Source organism: Eumetopias jubatus, unplaced genomic scaffold (genome assembly GCF_037043125.1).
Source record: "Eumetopias jubatus isolate StellerSeaLion01/CBP00866 unplaced genomic scaffold, mEumJub1_p1.0 scaffold_17, whole genome shotgun sequence".
In the NCBI taxonomy this organism is placed as follows: domain Eukaryota; kingdom Metazoa; phylum Chordata; class Mammalia; order Carnivora; family Otariidae; genus Eumetopias; species Eumetopias jubatus.
In genome coordinates, this window is record NW_028274823.1 from 82744238 (window position 1) to 82761857 (window position 17620).

The 17620-nt window shown below is 38.2% G+C and overlaps 1 protein-coding gene across 2 annotated transcripts in view; it reads left to right on the forward strand.

Moving 5' to 3' along the window:
* Window positions 1–17620, forward strand: part of PRKG1 (protein kinase cGMP-dependent 1) — a 1232275-nt gene that overhangs the window by 153947 nt on the left and 1060708 nt on the right. For both annotated transcript variants that reach the window (XM_028104583.1, XM_028104582.1), the window contains exon 2: window positions 8197–8363. In XM_028104583.1, coding sequence (XP_027960384.1) covers window positions 8197–8363 — 167 coding nt within the window. The remainder of the gene's footprint in view (window positions 1–8196; window positions 8364–17620) is intronic.

Here is a 17620-nt window from a genome sequence, read left to right on the forward strand (position 1 = left end):
GGGCAGTTGATAGAGAAACATGTTATTTTCCTGCTGCTGAATTCAAACAAATGGAAGGTAATTTAAAATGTAAGGCAATTTATCCCAGAGGTTAAATCTGAGAAGTACCTGAACAACAGGAAATTTTTCTAAAATGATTTCTTTGATGACCAGCTTTAAAATCAAGCCATTGGAGTCGTTGAAATGGCAATGTATAAACACACAGTGATGACTGGGTTTTCAAGAGCTAGACAGAACATCATGGCACCCGGTCTATGCCCTAGAGGCAGGGTCCCCCTGGGTGATGAGGAACTGCATGGGTGTTCATGGTGTGATCAGCTTGACCTTGTTGGAAACAACTACATCCTAACTGATCTCAATTGTTTGAGTGTTTTGAGAGAGAAACAATCGCTTCAAAATGTTGAATTGTGATTGAGCATGTAAATACATGTCAGATGTTCTCTTCCTGATCATTGCTCGGTTTTGCTGTTTAGGGATCTAAACTTTAAAAATAGAGTGAATTCACAGTAGACCAGGCCACATAGTTCTTACAGTCTGTAATGTAACACGGATGGTCTTACTTATTCACATGGAAAGCACTTGATGGTACTTCTGTGAAACCCCACATTTCAACTTCCATGATATGAAAGAGAAGTTCAGAGGATGGGAGTTTGATCTGGGCTCTTTTGGAGACTGTTCTATTTTAAGTTAGTCTCACTACTGTGAAGTAGCTGTGAAATGCATCTCTAGAGGACTGCGAATGACTTGAATAGTTGAATGGAAGGCTTTCACATTGACTTTTTGGAAGTTGGTGAACACGTACAAAGAACAATAATTTCCTTTTCCTTGAATTAGTGCGAGTCTGCTCCATCTGTTAACATTGAAGCAGTGATTTCAAGAGCTACTTCATATTGTTCCTAGTTAGTCTGAATGAGCACAGAGTATTAGTTAACAAAGGGAAGGCTTATGTGATATTTGGGCACGTAGATTTAATGGGTTAACCATCTTCTCCTCGCCCCAAGCATTATTTTTTCTTTAGAATTAAAATATCTCAATTTCATTTAGATACTCATCTATTTTAGAACCATAGGGTAAATGTTAGAAGGGAAAAGGCAACTGGAAATTATTTGCAATGCATGTAATAGACAAAAGATTCGCAATGCGTGTAATAGACAAAAGATTCACAATGCATGTAATAGACAAAAGATTAATAGATAATTAATAGATAAAAGATTCATCAGAACTATGTTGCTATCATATATTTTGGCCCAGCGATTCCTGTGTTTTGTATCAGATGCTGATTTTTGGTCTGAATGCTGCAAACCATTTTGATTTCTTCATGACCGTTTTTGCTACAAGATGGGAGAGCCACAGCAGAGTTGTTTGATGTGAAAATACAGTCTGAAACTTGTTGAAAGCTGATTTTCACTTTTGAGGAAATCTCTCAATTGGTCAGTAGCTTTGCAGGATTAAATGTTATCTTTCAGAAATGGGGGCTGATTGATATTTCTTTGCTCTCAGCCAGCTTCTACCTACAGAGCTCATTCAGGAAAGCCGCCAGACAAGAAATAGGACCCATTATTTGGACAGAATTGTAACCACTGGGGCAGCGAGAAGACGAATCCAAGAGTTTCTCTTGCTTACAAGAGAAATTCGGTGACTCCCGAATATTTCACAGCAGATGGACCGAGTTACCCTGTTGCAGTGACTCCCCACATTAGCGACTTTTAAGGGGCCCTGCGATGACTTTATCTGAGTAAACCACCCATGGAGGTTTGGACTTCTGAGGTGCCACCTGCAGAGACTATACTTGAGGTCAGGGTGGCTTTGAAACTGCATTTAAAATACTGCTTCTCCTGACACATGAGTGTAAAACGGACCACTGAGAGCTAGTGAGATTGTGAGTCTTGTTTTTGCTTTTGTAGCCAAGAAGCTGATTGCAGAAGGTTTAAATGACATTTTTCAACTGCTTTGGCTGATTTTCACTCTTGGTAATCATTTTTAGTAGCTTTGACTATTTTTTTAAGTGCCTAAAAGTCTTTGTCAAAGGGAGGGACCAGTTATTAATTCTCACGTTTCTGGGCACGGCCCGCTTGGTCATATTTGCTATTACCTGGTGCCTGTTCGGCATGGGAGAGAGGCTGTCAATGGAGAGAAAATTCTAGGCCTCTGAAGATAGCCTGAAATCGGAGAAGAGACCTCGTTCTTTCCTAATATGCAAGGGTTGTCTGAGAGTCAGTGATTCAAAGTCCAAGAGAATGTAGGATTTATGAGACAGGGGTTCTCCCTATTACCATGGTAATAAGTTAGAGCTTTAGCATCCATTAATCAATGAACTACATGGCAGAAACCCTCCGTGAAGCCAGTAATATTTTAAAGTACATTTGTGTTATTTATTTTTTATGTTTGATCCATTGCCTGTCAACCACACCTCTTCTATTCCTTCACTGTGCTCCTGAGGCTTTAGAAAACACTGAAGCTCTCTCCCAGCCTTCAAGGAACTGTGAGACCCGCCCCCTGCCCACCTGCAGTCTCTTTCCCCGGTCCCCTTGCTTCTTGTTCACTCTGTCCTTCAGCCACAGAGGTCTCCTTTCGAGTCTCTGGACAGATCAAGCTCATGCCAACCTCTCGACTTAGAATGGTCTTCTCCACAATCTTTGCATGGTTGGATCCTATTGTCATGTAGTCCTTAGTTCAGAGATGCCTTCATGAGCCACAACCCCCAGCCTGGAACAACCTTCCCCACTCTTTGAAATAAGGCTAGCCCTGCATATCTACTGTTAGCCTACTCTGTGGTAACCACAATGTACAATATCCTTTGGTTAATGTTGAGAAAACATTGTTGAGGCTCCGTTTACTGATAGTGAATATTGCTGGCTTCCTTGTTAGAGAGGTGGGTGCACATTTCCCTACACTTCCCTAGAATTGCCCATTTTTACCTAAGATTGTGTCGAAAGACAGTTTCTATCAAATATTCTTTGTGTCTATTCAGGAACTTTCTCTGCAATAAGTAAATGGGGTTGTGGACTTTCCAGTTCATTTTCTAAAACTTGAACGTTTGGAAGACCCATGGCTGGAAATCCTGGCATTAAATTATCTGGGGATATTATGCCACCTAATGAAATTTTTAAAGAAGGAAAAGATTGTCATGTTGGTTTCAGCACTTATAAATTAAGGCACATTAAATTCTTAGGGTGTTAGAAAAATAATCTATCTCTAGCGATGTGCTGGAGCCAACTCTTACTGGCTCATATAGGAACTGCTTGTTAAATTTTGAGGAATTTTGCAAGCAGGTTGACTTTACATTAGTAGCTTGAAATTGGCTATGGTGGGAGTATTTATACCATAGAAATTGGCAAATGCTACAATACAGGGTTTTTTTGTTTTTTGTTTTTTTTTCCTTCTGGAGAGCCAGTTTACCAGCACACCATTATATATGGCCAATATTTCAGAGGCTGACAACTTGATGATGACAAATCAATAGGGCTAGCTCAAAATAAGTTCTTGTTATTGTATTTGTATTTTGAAAGCCACACATTTGGAGCATGTAAGAAAAAAAATTTTTTTTTTAAGAAAAAAATTTTTTAAGAGATTGTTTATACACAGAAGCACACAGGAAGGATCAAAAATCAAGATCTTTGTATTTGCTTCTTACAGCCCCCCAGGTCGGGCTGCCGCATGCATGCAGCATGTTGTTAAAATACGTGCTCTGAGAGGAGATAGCCACCTTCTGGAACTTGTGAGAGCAGCTCTCCCCAGCTCCCACACCGATAACACAGCTCACAGGTCTCACGTGCACCATCATATTTTAGTTACAGTGAGCGTCTTCGACTGTTTCTTCAGGGGAAGAAAAAGATTCACAGGATTGTGAGGTGGAGGCTCCGATTGATTATAGTCTATAGGGTTGGAGCAGGTGGAGACTAATGAGAGTTGACCTAACATTTCAAGCTCTCCGCGAGAAAGGACTTAAGGGAAAATTGCATGAAGAGGCAGGGCGTTAAGTGTTTCTCACTGCCCAGAACATCTTCGAGTTACACCACACAGGGGCACGGGATGGTTGATTTGTGATGTTTCAGAGGCGAACGTGTTATTGGACAAGACTCATGCGAGGGATAAATGATAAGACGTAGGTCGTGTATTTCTCAGTTTGTTTTAAAGTGACAACAAATGCATAGATGAACACCTCCAATGTGTTTCTTCAGAGACTTAAGACTGAATGTCCTCCATTTAAAAAGACATGTGAGATGCAAGAGCCTCTTGTAGTTCCCCTTCCCCACTGACTTCGCGGTAAGCATTTGGAAAATCTGGATGATTCTAAGAGATTGTGTTAGACTGCATTGTTTTTCACCTTTCCTGATGTCTTCGTGAAACAAGTTAATAGCACTACTGATGAGAAAAGAGAAAGCAGCTTTCTTCAGTCATCCTTGGACTGAGCAAATTATTTTTTTTTGGAAGAGGGCTTTACTTCTAAGCTGGTGGCATTTCTAGGGCTTAGATTTTTAATGGAGCACTATAAATATTTCCCAAAGGATAAGATACCATCTGTAGCTAAACACCTTGGGATTCTGGCATTGATAGCATCCAGGCTTTATTATATTAGAAAATATGAACCTGGGACGCCTGGGTGGCTCAGTCGTTAAATGTCTGCCTTCGGCTCAGGTCATGATCCGGGGGTGCGGGGATTGAGTCCGGCATCAGGCTCCCTGCTCGGCGGGGAGTCTGCTTCTCCCTCTCCCTCTGGTGCTCCCCCTGCTCATGCTCTGTCTCTCTTTCTGACAAATACATAAAATCTTTAAAAAAAAAATATGAAACAATCGATGACCTCGCTCTTCAACACAAAGAAAACAAAGGAATTTTTAGTCAAGAGGATATTTATACTATTTTGATTAAAATTAAGTTCCTGAAGATCAAGGAAGTCCTGATGTTTGCTAACATGATCCTAGAACAATAGATCTCAGGAGTGACTTTAAAGGTGCTCCTGCAATTCTTGAGGTCAGAGATGGTGAAGAGAATTAAGAAAGGAAATTTCATGAAACTCATAGATGGGAACAGAGTTCTGCATCTTGTGTTGAAGACTCAAGAGAAACAGCTCTCTACCTCAGGGGAAATAGAGTTTTGGCAAGCTGAAATTAAACAAACAAACAGCTAAGCAGCCCTGCCTGACTAAAGTAAAAGTCTCACTTTTAAAATAGTCTATTCTGAAGTCCCTAATGACTGGCTGTCTCTTTATTAGGTGAAAATTCCTACCATTAGTATTTAAACACAGACTGTATGAGCAAGAATCTATTGTAAAGAATAATATTGAATATGCCAATAATAGCTAATCCGTATTAAATATGTCACTATTTAAATGAGAATTAAATGAGATTATTTTTTATTTCTTCTCATAGCAGTTGCTTTTTATAAACTACCTTTAAGATGAAAGATTTTTCAATATAAAAGAGCATGCCCATTCTAGAAAATTTTATCAACTGAGAAAAGTAGAAAGAAAAAAATACATAGTTCTATTTACTTATTTATTTAAAGAGAGAGAGAGAGTGAGTGGGCACAAGTGGGGGGAGGGAGAGAGGGAGAGAGAAAATCTCAAGCAGACCCCACGCTGAGCACAGAGCCCGACGCAGGGCTCGATCTCACAAACCATGAGATCACAACCTGAGCGGAAACCAAGAGTCAGACACTTAACTGTCGGAGCCATGCAGAAGCCCCTATAATTCTGTCACCAGAGGCAACTGATGCCAACATTTTATTTCCTTCTAAAATTGTTTCAGGTCATGATTGCATACTCTCTTACTACCCATTTTTTTTTACTGCTACTGCAATTAATCCTATTACCACCTTCTTCACCGGCCATTTTACTGAGAGTCACATTCTGTTTGCAGCGGTCTTCATGTGTAATTCTGTCGAGCTGGTAATTTGTTTCCAATTTTACTGAGAAATCATTGACATGTGTCGTTCTCTGAGGTTAAGGCAGACAGCATGGTGGTCCGATTTACATTTATTGTGAAATGATGACTACAGTAGGTTTTAGTTAACAACCATCATCTCCTATAGATACAGTAAAGAGAGAAAAGTTTCCCCCAACAGTTCTCTCTCTGTGTCCCAGAGCGGTGTTACCTGCGGTCATCACGCTGTGCGTCACACCCCCGTACTTACTTACCTTCTAACTGCGAGTCTGTGCATTTTGATTGCCTTCCTCCAATTCCTTCTTTTCCGATTCCCCACCTCTGGTGACCACACATCTCATCTCTGCTCTGTGAGTTTGGTGTGTGTGTGTCTTTGTAAAATTAGATTCCACATGTAAGTGAGATCACACAGTATTTGTTTTTCTCTCTCTGACTTATTTCACTCAGCATGATGGCTTCAACGTTCATCCAGGTTGTCATCAATGGTAGGATTTCCTCTTTTATGGTGGAACTATATTCCATTGTGTGTGTGTGCGTCGCGAGTGCCTGTACATACCACGTGTCCATCCATCAGTGGACACTTAGGTTGTTTCCCTGTCTCGGCTGTTGTAAATAATGCTGCTGTGAACATGGGGGTGCAGATATCTTTTCAAGTCAGTGTGTTTGTTTCTTTTGGTTATATTCCCAGATGTGGAATTTCTGGATCATACGGTAGATCTATTTTTAATTTTTTGAGAAACCTGCCTACGGCTTTCCACAGTGGCTGCACCAATTTCCATTTCCACCAACAGTGCACGAGGCTTCCCTCTTGTCCACATCTTCACTAACACTTGTTACCTCTTGTCTTTTTGACGATGGCCATCCTAACAGATGTGAAGTGATATCTCCTGGTTTTCTCTTATTCTAAATTTCTCTTTCATCTCTACATTCTGTTATAAAATATTCTCTTCCTCTAAAAACAATTCTGTATTCTGCTTTTTCACTTAAAAATAGTATAAGAATTTCCCCCATGCCATTAACAGTCTTCATAAACAATTTTAATTGCATCGTAACCGTCCATGCTAAGTGTAGTTTTCATAATGGTAAATTTTCACTTGTTTTAATTTTTTATATATACCTTTTTATTATTAAATACCAAAACCATCACAAAACATAACATGTGATGGCGACAGTCCAGTTGGCCTGAGGTCTAGAAGAAAAGGCACCCGGAAGTGGGGAGGGCTAACGCTTTAGTCAGTATTCACGACTCAGGTCATCTCTTTGAGAACCACTTGTGAGGCAGATGTGGACAAGGACCAGCTCATAGTCAGACACTTGTCAAATAAACACTCTTAATATAAAATTCCAAACATGCTGCTTTCGCTCTGTGTTGTTAAGGTCTTGCTTTCATCTTATCTCCAACAGCTTTCTGATTAGGCTCCTCCTCACAAGACATTTCTTGGTTTCTCTTTAATTTTTGTATCCTTAGGGAGTCATTTGGAACTTCTTCTCCCCAAGAATCAAATTATCACCATCTTTAAGCTCTGCAAAATTTTCCTGTTAACCACTGAATCCCAATTATAGAATTTGTAAATATCTTCCCCACTGACTGCCTGTTTCATCCATGTCTAAATCCTGTCATGTTGAAAACCATCCTGTTCAATGGTTTTATCTGCCCGGTTACCTCATTTTAAGCCACTTGGAGAAATAGATTTTCTCTGAAAATGTGTAAGGTATGGATAAAGAACTATCACATTTCTACCCGTTCTTTCAAACCACGAATTAGGAATCCAATTCTTATCATGTTTTTAACCAAAATATTATTCTTGAACACCCGTACCCTAGCGTTATAGTAGACCCTTGGCATAGAATAGAGAAAAATCTAATGATCCCACCCTCATGGAGCATAAAGTCTTCCTGATGTTCTTTTATTATATGTAGAGATAGTGATAATAGCGTTTGTTCCATAAAATTCTCTTGTATCTTTTTCACATTTATTCTTTAATTGCAAACATCAATTTCAAGTGCTTGTCCATTGGTTTTCTCACAGTCTTTGTGATTAAAACACATTCTCAAACAAAATGGTATGCTGTGCTTTTGCTTGTTTTTGGTTGGTCACACCTGCATTCAGTGATACTTTGTTTGAAGGAGAATTTCTCAGTGCCTTTCTGATGGCCACGGAATTACTTTGTTCTCAGGTCTTTCGGAAAGTGATTGGATGCCTAACAAGAACATGCCCTGTAGTGTGCCAGAACACTGTACGGCTCTGCTAAACTTCACGGAATATGAAAACGCTTGCCTGATGTGCCAATAAATCTTCCCTCTCTTTCCCTAGGTCCAAGGATCTCATAAAGGAAGCTATCCTTGACAATGACTTTATGAAGAACCTGGAGCTGTCGCAGATCCAGGAGATTGTGGATTGTATGTACCCAGTGGAGTACGGCAAAGACAGTTGCATCATCAAAGAAGGAGATGTAGGATCGCTGGTGTATGTCATGGAAGGTATGGTTTGTAACTCTAATCCTCTGACATTCAAATATTCCCTTTTCATCTTCTCAGCTTGCACACAGATGGTAATGTATTACATGGGACAGTTCCGTTTTTCCCTACTTTTGTTGTTGAGAGGCAGTTTGGAAAGAGGTGGAACACGACTCAGATACAGTGGTTGACTAGTTGTATGAAGGGTTTGTGTTTAGAATATTAAGCTGAGAATCTAGTATTGTTTTAGACGTGGAGAAAGGCTGATAGGGTGAAAGAGAGAAATGCTGTTTATTACACCGTGTAAGTGTTCATGCCAGTGGGTCGTTGAGCAAGCTCACGGAGCTTCCAGAGGAGCTGGAAAGTATTTTTGGCCAGATGATCAGAATGTCAACTCTACCTTTAATTTTCAGTGTATGGCTAGGTTTCTTGCTATCATGCTTCTATAAAGAGAATGTTTTCAATGCTTTATATGTGTGTGAAAGAGGAAATCAGACTGGCCGGATGGCCTATGAGCTACCTAATTAGTAAGAATGATGGATTGTTTCATAAATCATGCCCTAATTAAGATAGAAAGTGCTTATAGGCAGGCACCATACAAACACACTTTATGCCTAGATAAATTTTCATATTGTCTCTTTCTAACTTGGAATTTATAATGCCGTGTTTTCCTCCTGGGAGAAAACACAAGCCTGAAGTAATGACTGGATTAGCTGAGGAAAAAGTGAGTTCAGAAGTGCCCAGAAGATCAGAGAGTTGCCACGCTAACATCACAGTCAGTTTCTAGGTGGTGGCTAGTGTCTTACCGCAAGCATTCATGGCAGTGTCCTGGAATTGTCAAGTTGATAGGTCATTAAGAGAAGGGGTGTATTTGGGCAAGTGGACTGAACTTCTTTGAATTTTACCTGATTTGTAAACAAGAGGTCCTACCAATTGTCACTCCTTTCTGGCAGTAGATCTCAACGGGTGATGATCTGTCCCTCCATAGGACATTTGGCAATACCTGGAGACATTTTTGGTTGTCACAGTGGGAGTGGGGATAGATGGGGGGTGGCTACAGGCATCTCATGGTTAAAAACCAGGTATGCTGCTGTGCTGGGCTGTTGCCCACAGCAGAGAATTATCTGGCCCAAACTGTCCTTAGTGTTGATGTTGAAAAATCCGGCTTTCTACCATCTTTACAAGATTGTTCTGAAGTTAATATGAAATACTTGGAATAAATGTTATTGTAAAGTGTAAAACATTGTAAAATAACAGTATGCATTACTCTTTCTATCACATACTTGACAGCATATAAGAAATGTGCTGCCTGCATATGTCATTCATCTTTTAATTTTTCTTTGTCATCTTTTTTGACATATATTAGGCATTCAACTTTTAAGTCATAATTTTGATCATTTTTTTTTCTCCGTAAGTTTTCAGATTTTGAGTCAATATTATAAAGTTTTTCCCCAGGCCAAAAGGAAATAAATGTTCAACTAGGCTTTTTTCTGAATAAAAGCAAGACACTATAAACAAAAACACAAACAGTATTCACTTGGCAGACAATTGCAGGGGAAGGAGATGAAATTATAGGGCCAGAGTATATGTGGGTAGTAAGCAGAAAAGATGAGAAAAATGCAAGAAATATACAGAGGCCAAGTATAAACTATAAATATGGAGAGCGATGTTAAGAAGTGCTGACAATTAGAAAAACAAGTTTAAAGCATTTCTTAGATTATAGTTTATCAGTGGTTTCATGGTTGATTTTTTTAGATAATTTATTGTCAGTCACGTTTGTAAGAACATCCCTATTGCATAAAGGAAGGTGCACCTCACTTCCCCATTTGCAGATGCTAATTATTGAAAATCCACTCAAGAACCGGATATTTCCGGAACCTGTATGTTGTTTTCCTTTATCTTGAATATCTCTTACGAAAATAGATTTCCACACAATCTTGCAATTTTTTTCCAAAGAAAATCTCTTTATCCGTACTATTCTGGTTTCTAAGACTAACTGCTAGTTTACTAGCTATATTAGAAGAAGCTTAGAAATCATAGTGTATATTTACTAAGTGCTTATAACAAGGTCCAACATATTGAGCATGCTTTGTATAAACACTTTCCATGTATAAAATTTATTTAATGTTCAAAACAATCCTATGAGGTAAGGGATAATATTTATTATTCTTCTTTATAGATGAGGAGACAGAGGCCCAATAAGGTTAAGTAACTTGCCTGTGTCTCCCAACTAGTTTATAGTAGAATTAGGACTGAACCCAGGTTACCTGGATATAGAGTTCCAGCCCTTAACTATGGGGCTATGTGTTAGTCAGGGTTCTCCAGAGAAACAGAGCTGATAGATAGATAGATAGGTATCAATGGATAGATATTTATTTTAAGGAATTGGCTCATGTGATTGTGGACACAGGCAAATCCAAAAGCTGCATGGTAAAGGCAATAGGCTAGACATCTAGGGAAGAGTTGATGATGCTACGGTTCAAATCTGAAAGTTGACTGCTGGCAGAATTCCTTCTTCTTCTGGAGAGGTCTGACTTTTTTCTATTAAGCCTTCAGCTGATTGGATGAGGCCCACCAATATTATGAAAGTAATCTGCTGCTCAAAGTCTACTGATTTGTATGTTAATTTCATCTAAAGAACACCTTCGCAGAAGCATGTAGGATAATGTTCGACCAATAATATCTGGATATCGCGGCCTAGCAAGTTGACACATGAAATTAACCATCCCAGGTCCTGCCCTTGTCAACTCAGCACCTGTGTGCATCTCCTTAAACCATGCTTAATCTCCAAATAAAGACAGCAGCAAGGTTGCAGCTCCGCCTACCATGACATGATGACTCTGAGTACAACTGAAAATCCACTAACAATTTCCCCAAAAAAGGGTACAGAGTTCTTGGGCAATACTTACTCTTCTTCTTAATATCCTGTAATTTAAACTCTGTGTTATAAAGCTAATACTTAAATACTGTGATGTAAAGTCAATATATCTTATTTTACATGTTAAGGGGGTATGAGAGAAGAAAACCAAGAATTTGGTGCACATACATACACACAAACATATTTATAACAAAATAAGGAAGAAATACCCATGACGGGCTTCCCGAGGTAAAGGTAAATATTACTAAATTTTCCTCTATTGCTTCAAGCTAATTTTGAAAAATTTTATTTATCTTCCTTTTCCTGCTGGATTGACTAAACAGCAAGTCATCTTAATTATCTTTTTTGAAACAGGGTTTTAAATAGTGTATCAATATTCAGAGTCACAGATTTCGCAGTGATGCTGTTGATTGCCTTCAGTTAAACTCACTAAAGTGACTATAATCTTATAAACTGAGGCCGATCTGTCTCCAAGCTGTAATTCTAACCAGTTACTTGGGCTGATCTTGTGCTAATATCCTTGTGTCAAAATAATTTCAAATTAAAAAAAAAAGTCATTTAAATTTTTATAAGTTTTAATTGAAGAAATGTTTCATTGTTTAATTAGATTTTTATCAATGTATTTAATCTTCTCAAAATTTAGATAGCAGTGTTCTTGATAGAGATGGATTCTTTTTCATCTGCAAACATTAATATTTATAAAGAACATTCCATAGCAACAATGGATGAGTAGGCTATGGAGGATCATTCACAAACTTGCTTTTATCCACACATTCAGAAAAACACCCAGGGAGTTTATGTGGAAAATCAGTCCAATTTTCTCTGTCTCTCTTTATCTAAATGAAGTTTCTACGTATAATGCTGTTTAACATGTGCCTTAAGTGGTTTTCATTTTAGCTGGGCAGTGTCCCAAGTAGGATTGCACACCTAAATGCCAGAATTTCTCATCATTTTAGCAAAAGAGAAGAGTCATGTGGTAAGGATGACTGGGGAAAAATCATCTGGGCGTAGCATAAATATATTATCATATATTTTCAAGCAAAATGAGTTGTGTGACTTTCAGATACTTAAAGTTGCTGGCTAGGAGAAGTTTCAATGTTAAGTCTGAATCAGAATCTTTTGGTATTCGTTTTTTTTAAGGCAGTACTGTTAAGTAGATTAAGTTGCTAAGGTTCTGTTTACATTTTAATCATGCTTTCAGATATATCAATGACTCTTACAAAATACTTGACTACAGGTTATTTTCCTAAACAGACTTTGGCCTGGATTATGATGTAAAATTTGTTGCCCTCCCTTTTGTTATCATAGGGATACATTTTAGTCTATTGTGTTTCAAAATAAAACATGTTCTGATTTAGTGCGTTTCAATGGTGATGTGAGTAAAACATCTTCTCTGTGAATCTAATCAAATATTTTCGTATTGAAAAATGTCGAATTTGTATCCGTCAAAGTGGTTGATTTGCACATTTCCTGTGATGTTTCATTGTGGAAGCAGATAGATTACATTTTATATCCTAAAAAAAAAAAAAAAAGAAATTGCAAGTCGTCTGTTGAGTGTTCTGTGAGCATTGGCTATTTTAACTTAAACTTTTTAATGAAATCATCAATTTTTTAATGAGGTGCTTATTAATGATAATAGCTTTTATTAAGTACTTATAAATGCCAGGGACTGTTTAATCCTTTTATAGGTATTAAATTTTAATCTTCATAGCCACCTTAAGGAGTAGGTATTCTATTATCTGCATGTTAGTAGCTGGAGAACCTGATGCAAGGACAAGGTGAGTAACTTGGCCAAGATCATCCCACCAGTTCATTGAGGTGCGAACTGCACCATCTGCCCCCGAGTTCCCATACGTGTTGATGGGGCAACATTAACTTTCGAAGTGCACGTTAGAGGACCTGGTGGTATATATTTGTTATGTATTATTATCCCAGTTTTAGGAGCCCATTAAAGATGTGCAGCATGAAACCACAGGATAAAGAGAAATGGTTTGATTATTTTTAAGGAAAAGATAGAACTTGAATGGCGATAGGGCAAAGAGAGAATAACCCAGATGTTCCCATAAATACTTCTTAGGTCTCTGCATCCTTTCAACACTGAACTGCTTGTCGACCTCTCCGTAGATCCTGAACCATTCACTCTTCTCCTCTTAGCCGTAACTTCTTCCTTATCCAAAGTGCAGCTTTAGATTTGGCTTAATCTTGGCGGGCCTCTCTGTCCTGACAGGACTCAACTCTGCTGTGTATCTGGAAGGACCTGTTTTTTTCTGTCTATAATGAATGGCATTGATTTTGTTTTTCTCACAGCCCCCTTTTAAGAAGCTCATCACACAGGCTTTTTTAATACGGCCTTTGTACAGGGATGCTAAGTGATACTTGACCATTCCCATCAACACTCAGGGACAAGCCTCACATTTCTGTTGTAACTGCACTGAGGTGGCACTCTTTCCTTCTGTAGACAAAGTCACTGGGTTGTCTGCTTGCTTCCCCACTCAGTGGGTTGATACCAAGTCTACCCTTTAGGCTGATGTCCAACACTGTTGATTCTTCATTGTGGACGTGAATCACCATGCCGGCCACCATTCGGAAGTAAGCCTGCACAACGTGATCCTTCAAGCTCTGTTCCTTTCTCCCCCTGAAACATGTTTACTGTCTTTATATAATCAAGTGATGTACAAAAGCTGACATTCAAAGAGGGATTTTATATAAAATTGAACATTAATGATGAGCCTGGCCATGTCATTTGGCATTCAAAACACTACCTGACAGTATGAGGAAATTGAATGCATTTTCATATGAATGAGCTCTCCCAGCAATTTTAACATGAGAAACAGACCATTTCATTCTCCAAAATCAGCTGTTGCCTTTTGGCCTTGTGAGTTTTTCATGTTAATCTGAAAGCTAGCTTTAGAACAGTTGAAATACCAATGCTCTTGAAGTTACTTTGCAGTTCTTTCATTGGACCAAGCTTATGATATTAATGTGAAAGAGGAAACCTGTGTACTGCTTACATAAAACCAAAACAGACATATGTTTATAAGAAGTGATCATAAGCCAAGTGGATCTGGAGGTATGAAATGCAACTGTTAAACTATATTTCTGTTATGGAGTCAGTGACGAAGACAAGGGTCTGAGATATTTAGATGGTGTGGGTTCTCATGTTTATTTTGGGGTGCCAAGCTTCAAAAAAGCCTTCGATAGACTTGACCAAGTCCAGGAAGTATAATTATATATATATTTCAGTGACATTGTTTCATGAGTAGATGGAAAGTTTAGGAAGAAAGGGTAGTTTTTAGATACTGAAAATGCTGTCACTTGAAAAGGGAATTATTCTCCATGAATCTACATGACCAAAGGAGAAATGCAAGTTAGAGGGAAGACTTTGGCATGGACCTGCTGCTGAATGATATGCTCCAGGAGGGAAGTGAGCAGCCTGATGTGGTGGCAAGAATCCCATCTCAGGAGGCATTCCAGCAATGACTACAGAGCATCTGCTTGGAGAGAGTTTGTGGGGATGAAGAAGGGATTCCCTGTGCCTGACTCATAACGCATCTCCTGTCCCTTCCCTACACTCTGACATTCTCAGTCTGTGAGTCTGTGAAGGAGCATCCTACAGGCTAGTTTATGAGAATCCAGCCCTCCAAAGTCTTCCGCTCAAAAACTCACCTGAGCATGCAGTGTTAAATGTTTTTGTACTATAATATATAAATCTAATAATACTGTACATATTTTTCTATTGCTTAATTTTTTGGTTCAGTTTTATGTGGTGCTGTATAACCCAATTTATCCTTTCTGCTGGTGATTATATTTAGACTATTTCCAGTTATTTTGCTCTAGAATACTAATAAGGCTGAGCAGCTTTTCATATGTTCATGGGCCCTCTGTGTTTCGTGAGGTATCTGTTGTAACCTGCCCATTTTTTTCTGTTGATTGGTTGACTTTACATATTTCAGGTTTTAATCCCTGTCATTTACACGCATTGCAAATATCTTTCTCAATCTATAGTTTTAATTTTTACTCATTTGTGGTGTCGTCTGATGAACAGGAGTTACTCATTTTAGTGTAGTGAAATAATATCAGTCTTCTTCTTGGTTTGTGCTTTTTGTATCTTTCTAAGAAATTCTAGAGGGTGGTATTTTTCGTGCCCGTGTTTCTGCTGTGAATGTGTGTGTCAGTGAAGGCATGTCCTTTTAGGTGTATGAGGAATTATTTGTCAAGGGCTTTATCTGCATTTGTGATCTAAATGAGAGTTGTCCTTTTCAAAGCAGGAAACTGGAAAGGCAACGCATTTTCATTTCCGTGTTCATATTTTTCCCCAGTGTATTTTAAGAATTCTTTATAAATTGTCCTTAGAGCATAGTACACATACTTTTGAATATGCTTGGTGGTTACAGTGTCTTTTTTCTGTGAAGGGTGCATTTTTATATTTGGAAATAATCAAAAGTCATTTAGTGATAGATTTGATGAAAAGGCATAGATGATTAAGCTGAGCAATACCTTTTTCCTTTGTTGCTAATACAGATAAAGATGTGTGTGTACTGACCATCATAAAGTAACGGCATTTGTTGTACAAGAAAAATTAACAAGATGTTTTAAGGATACCACTTTTTGAAAAACTGACAGATTTTGAAGGATAATGTTCTTACTACTCATTAGGCTGTTTACATACGTCTTTGTGTGATTTTTTTTTTAAATAGCTTAATCACATTGTGGTTCTACCAGTGTAGCTCTCTCCAGTTTTGTTTCCAAATTATTAATGGTAGAATTGAATGTTTTACATTGAGGAGGGCAATAGTGTGGCTTTTCTTACTTTCAAAGACTCCCAAAAGCTAAAATACTTGAAAATTACTGTCCTTGTTTTTTTTTTTTTTTTCCTTTCTCTTTTTGGGACAGAAAAAGTTGGAGAGCCATCATTTTTTTTTCAAAAAATCTCTCTGAAATTGGTAAAGGAAATCAGAGGTTATGTGAAAAAAGGTACAAGTATTTTTTTCTTACTATTACTTCATAACAGTTATAGGTTTTATTTCTATGCTGCTTCATTTTGCTAAAATATCCATGTCTCCATTCTGCGATTTTGAGAGAATGCCAAATTTGAAAGTTTAAAAATGCATTTCCCGTGAACATTAAAAATGAATACAGTGTAGCTGGAAAAAAAAATGAAAAGAAACTATGGATTAGCACCATTTTGGCAATAGTGTGATAACACATTGATTTCCTACTAATGAGGTAAAACTTACTTTGGGCCTCAGTACCTGCGACCGGTGGCCAGTTTGCATGCTAAACATTTGACGGGCGTCTGAAATTGTTGTGGGGGTCAATGTAAAATCACATAGATATATTTCTTCGGAGACTTTTAACAAGATTTCGAATGATTTTGGGGCGGCGGGGCTGGATAGACAAATGCTTTTAATATCCATTCCTCTAATGAAAAATCCCTGAATGGTAAGCAGTAGTTTGCCAGGCTCTCAAAGGGCTGGGCAGTTAGGAGCTGCTTCGCAGCAGGGGATGCTGTGAGGTGTGGCTGCCATGGCAACAGCCCACCCCACCCAGAGACCAAGGACGTTGGAATTGGTCTCACAAGTCCTTATTGGGATTCTCCCATGACTCTGCATTTCAGAAACGCAGCCCTGTAATAGCCCATCCTGTATCTGAATTTAACTCCTGTCGCTTTGGAAGGTTGAAGTCTGAGTCTGATCTTTATACTTAGACCCTTCTGTAAACTCCTTTCTGATGAAAATGAAAATATTCTTGTGCTAAAGCTTCGTAGTAGTGCACGGAGATATAAAGTTATGATTGATGATTTAAGATGCTATTAAAATTCCTGAAAATTCATGCTTTATGCATATTTAAAATTTCAAGAAATTATTATTGACTATATTAATGATTTACTTAATACCATTTTTTTTTTTTTGCCTTGTTTGCTCAACTTTACTAAAGCTGATTGTTTTTTGGGTACAATGAAACTACTTGATAATTATTCATAAGAATATATGGAAGGACGTGCTTTTAAAACAAGACAGAATATTTACTTTCTATTTGTTGTGTGCTATCTTGTGTGACTTAACGAGAGCACTTAAGTTACTTTGATATTTTTCATTATCAAAGCCAATTAAGTTACTCTGTTCTTTGATCAGTAGCAAAGATTGATTGCCAATACTGGAAGAATCATCTGGTGAAGGGGCCCAAGTATTAGGAGAGATGGTTTTCCACTTCACTAATATGCAATGGTGTATTTATAGAGTAAAGCTGAATCTTTTCATACAATTATAATTAACGCCAATGTGTTTAAAATTTTCCTTCAAAACTTGATCAAGCTTCTTTAAAATATCACTCATTTCCCACTGGCAGAAAGAAGGGAGTGAGCATTCATTTCCATTAGAGTTTAATTAATAGCCTATTGTGA